At 38.3% G+C, this 3,972-nt stretch overlaps 1 protein-coding gene across 1 annotated transcript in view; it reads right to left on the bottom strand.

Moving 5' to 3' along the window:
• Positions 1-3,972, bottom strand: part of LOC101847177 (chitotriosidase-1) — an 84,116-nt gene that overhangs the window by 12,443 nt on the left and 67,701 nt on the right. The window contains exon 5 of the mRNA XM_035968226.1: positions 2,976-3,075. Within this exon, the coding sequence (XP_035824119.1) occupies positions 2,976-3,075 (100 nt within the window). The remainder of the gene's footprint in view (positions 1-2,975; positions 3,076-3,972) is intronic.

The raw sequence follows: 3,972 nt of genomic DNA, 5'->3' as shown, positions 1-3,972 counted from the left end.
TATTATTGTTATTATTATCATTTTTATTATTATTATTATCATCATCATCATCATCATCATCATCAGGTCCTTATCTCAATCTTGTTAATCACTTCCACTTCCTCCCCATTTTCTTGAATGAAACAAAAAAGAGCGAATGACTTTCTATTATACGTCTACCACTACCCACCTCGCTCCTCCCCCAACGTGAATCTTTATATTTCAACCTTATCTAACAAGTCAACTCCCCCCCCCCAAAAAAAAAAAAGTTGACCAGGAAATCTATTTTATATGGACATAAAAGGGGTTGAGCAAAAAAAAAAAAAAAAAAAAATTTTTTAAACACAACAATATTAACATAGAGACTCTTCATGAACTTACCCACACTACCGCATCGTGTGATATAATCTGACCGACCGACCTCAGTATTCAATCAGCTAAAGGGATCAACCAGTAGCGTGGACCGCAAGTAAGTAAAACAATTACAAGGAACTAGGAAACCTGCCTCTACTCTTTCTTCCAGCCCAGTGAACTTCCTGGGCAACTCATTACCGCCATGGAAGCGTTTGACGTCACTACCGATCGGACAACGCTGCTACTTAACAGGCCGAGCCCTTTCTATCAGGTTTGTACGCTTTGAGGGTGATAGGAAGTTGGACAGTAAGGGTGGGGGGGGGTGGGGGGCTGAGGTTGACCTTATTACTATGGACCAGTGTGTGTTAACATCGTAATTGTGCTCGGATTAATCCTCCTTACATAAAACTGAAAATTACGGACGGACCCTGGGAGACTTGTTATTTCGTTACGGGGATCCCCCACCTTGTCTTCTGATCAAATTTGTTTTCGTGTTGTGGTGGAATGAATAATAATTAATTGATTAATTTCCCTTTTAAATTTGTGATAAAAAAATGACAATAATACGGAGTACAAAATTGTGTAGCATTATTATTATTGCTTAAAAGTGCATCCAGTGGAGTTTAACTGTAGTTTCGCGTAAACTGTATGGATTCCGGTTAGCTCTTTTGACACAATTTAGAGCCCAGTGGTTATACAATATGTGAGATAAGATAGGGACTTAAATTACTTCTGATGATTTACCTCTACAGTTTATGAAAGAGTCCCATCTATAAGAGACAGGATTTTGAAGCCACCAATACGAGAAATGTGGTGTTGCGATAGGCACATTTCTCTTGCATATAAATGAGTTTCATTTCCTTGTGAGGAGAAATGTTATCGAGTATTTCGACTTTTCTGCCTGGACGTTTTTGAAAGAGTGAATGTATTTACAATTTTTTAGATTTTTATTTATTTTTAAATTATATTTTCAATAATCATTTTGAAGATATATCATTAATATTAAAGTTTTTAAAAAAAAGAAATAACGCTTTGAAAGAGCGAATACGCAGATTTGGGAATTGTTGGCTTTTTCTTTCTTCAACGGGTTTTGGTCTTAAAAAGGAAAAATAATTGATTAACTTCATGAGTGGTCATTAATTTGTCGTTGCCAGGGAAACGACGCCATTTCAATCTACTTTTTTTCACAAATACCGCTACCTCATGAGATGCAATCTTTGACAAAACAGCGAACTGTGTGAACACAATTTCACAAAAGTTCTCGCCTCTTTCAAACTGTCTTAATATGACCTTTATTCGGGTTGCATAAAGGGGGCATTATTTTGAAAAGAAAAATAGCCTGCCATTTTCTCCCATTTTTCCAGTGTATAAACGTAGCTACACTGTACATTTATGTAACATGGCGACATATTTATTGATCTCATCTTAACGAAGAATTAGAAAAAGTACTTGTTGGGAATTCAGTAATTCATCAATAATACTAATTTATTATTAGGGGGAAAAGAACGTAATAAGATTAAATCACATCACTTGCCAGCTCCCCACTCCCACCTTTCGTCAAATTAAAAGGGAAGGCATTTAAATAAATAGCACACCACCGGAGGTCAGTAGAGCACTGGGCCTTCTGGAATTGATGACAAGGCAAAATATACCGAGGCCATGTAATAATGATAAAGCTTCGGGGGGAGGCTGGAGGGGTGATGGCGGGGCACTTCGGTGATTCTAGGACTTCATAAACTTACTTAATTTATATACATGTACATGTACCTCAAATAAACGAGTTTTGAGTTCTGGATGTTCCTTTTTGTGTATCATTCGTAAGCAAAGAAAGTAACGGGCCGCTAGCCTGTCTGTATGTAAGCATGTCTGTCTGTATTTTATGTCTGTCTGTTTCTCTCTCTCTTTCTCTCTCTCTCTCTGTCTCTCTCTCTCTCTCTCTCTCTCTTTCTGTGTGTGTGTGTGTATGTGTGCGCGCGCCGGTGTGTGTGTGTGTGTGTGTGAGTGTGTGTATATGTGTGTATGTGTGCGCGCGCCGGTGTGTGTGTGTGAGTGTGTGTATCTGTGTGTGTGTGTGTGTGTGTGTGTGTGTGTGTGTGTGTGTGTGTGTGTGTGTGTGTGTGTGTGTACGTTTTCGTAGACCAACAAACACATAACACGAGCCTGCGTCGAATGTACAGTGTTAAATCGTGGAAGTAGGAGTATATCAATCACCTGTACTAGCATTCACTTCTTACCCCCCCCCCTCCCCCACCGCCCTTGTGTTTTTCCTTCTTTATAAATAGCGTTGTCTAAGACAACCAACTGTCTAAGATCTAAGACGATCCCTTTTCTCCTTAAGAGTACGCTACCTAAAAAAAAAAAAAGTTCTCTCTGACACTTTTGGCTAGTTTTAGTTATTAAGGCTAAAAGGGGAGAAACCAATAAATGTTGTATCTGCTCTACCAAAATTGTTATATTATTTGGAGTCGTTATCAAGATATTTAAAGAATGGCATTCAAAAGAACTTGACATGATGAAAAAGGTTTTATGTCAAATTGTTGAAAACTAGGTACTGGGCAGAATAGAGCTTTTGTAATTTTGAGATAGCGAATAGGTGACCTTCTTGGACATTTCCGACTGTACTAATAATACGAGGTACTCACAACTTCCGGGTCCAGGGGCGCATGATGGAGAGCACCCGATGACGGGTCCTCCCATTGCCCGTGCAGGTCGTACGCCATGAGGAACGCAAAGTCAAGGACTCTGAATTCAGAAGAAAAAAAATGTTTTTTAAAAAATCAAAGTGCATACAAAAAGGAAATCAAAAAGGAAATATATAATATGGAAATACACTTTCTTAAAATAAGAAAAAGTGTTTTTCTCCTATAGCTTGACGGTAGTGCAAGCAACTAAGAGAAATGTCTGCCCGCGAGTGAACATAGATTACGATTTTCAAAAACAAAATTACAATTACAATACAACCTGTATTTACGTGAAGGGGTCTGTGTTAAAAGGGCATGCAGAACTGCTAGTACAAATACAATCCCAGCATAATAACAAAACCTGCTTTGTGGACACTTATATTTATTTGGCCAACTTTCGTTTATGAATTCTTTCTTTATGACATTAAATATAATTTCTGTTAAAACTCAAAAGTGTGTGATTGGAGGAACCCCTTGGTAGGCCTCACTCCGTTACTATCACTTTTTTGTTCTTATTTTGCCCAGCCCTGATTAATCGCCAGTGTGATGACTTGCTACTTAAATAAACAAACAGTAGTGTTTAGCAGCTTACAATGCTATTTGGTCAACATTCTTTGAGACTTCAATTGTTCTTCCCATAAAATATAACTCTACTCCCAATATGCCATCTTTTTTCATTGTTTCCCAAAAGTTTTCTTTCTGTTTTGCCTTTCTTTCTTTACCTTTCTCTCTGGATTCATTGGCACCCTTAACGTACTTAAGAATAGGAAAAAGGCAATAATAGCAATAAGCAAAACACCGGTGTCTGGCTTACTATTAGTAACATTAGCTGACCTGGGCGAGTGCTGATTTACTAGGTACTATATTAACTCAGGTAACCAACAAAATGTTTTGGATTAACCCTTTCACTGCTCCGCTTTCGACCGACTGCATAAACTCGAGAGAGCCTCACCCCCCC

The sequence above is a fragment of the Aplysia californica genome, unplaced genomic scaffold (genome assembly GCF_000002075.1).
Source record: "Aplysia californica isolate F4 #8 unplaced genomic scaffold, AplCal3.0 scaffold00047, whole genome shotgun sequence".
In the NCBI taxonomy this organism is placed as follows: Eukaryota; Metazoa; Mollusca; class Gastropoda; order Aplysiida; family Aplysiidae; genus Aplysia; species Aplysia californica.
This window is presented reverse-complemented; position numbering and strand designations above follow the sequence as displayed.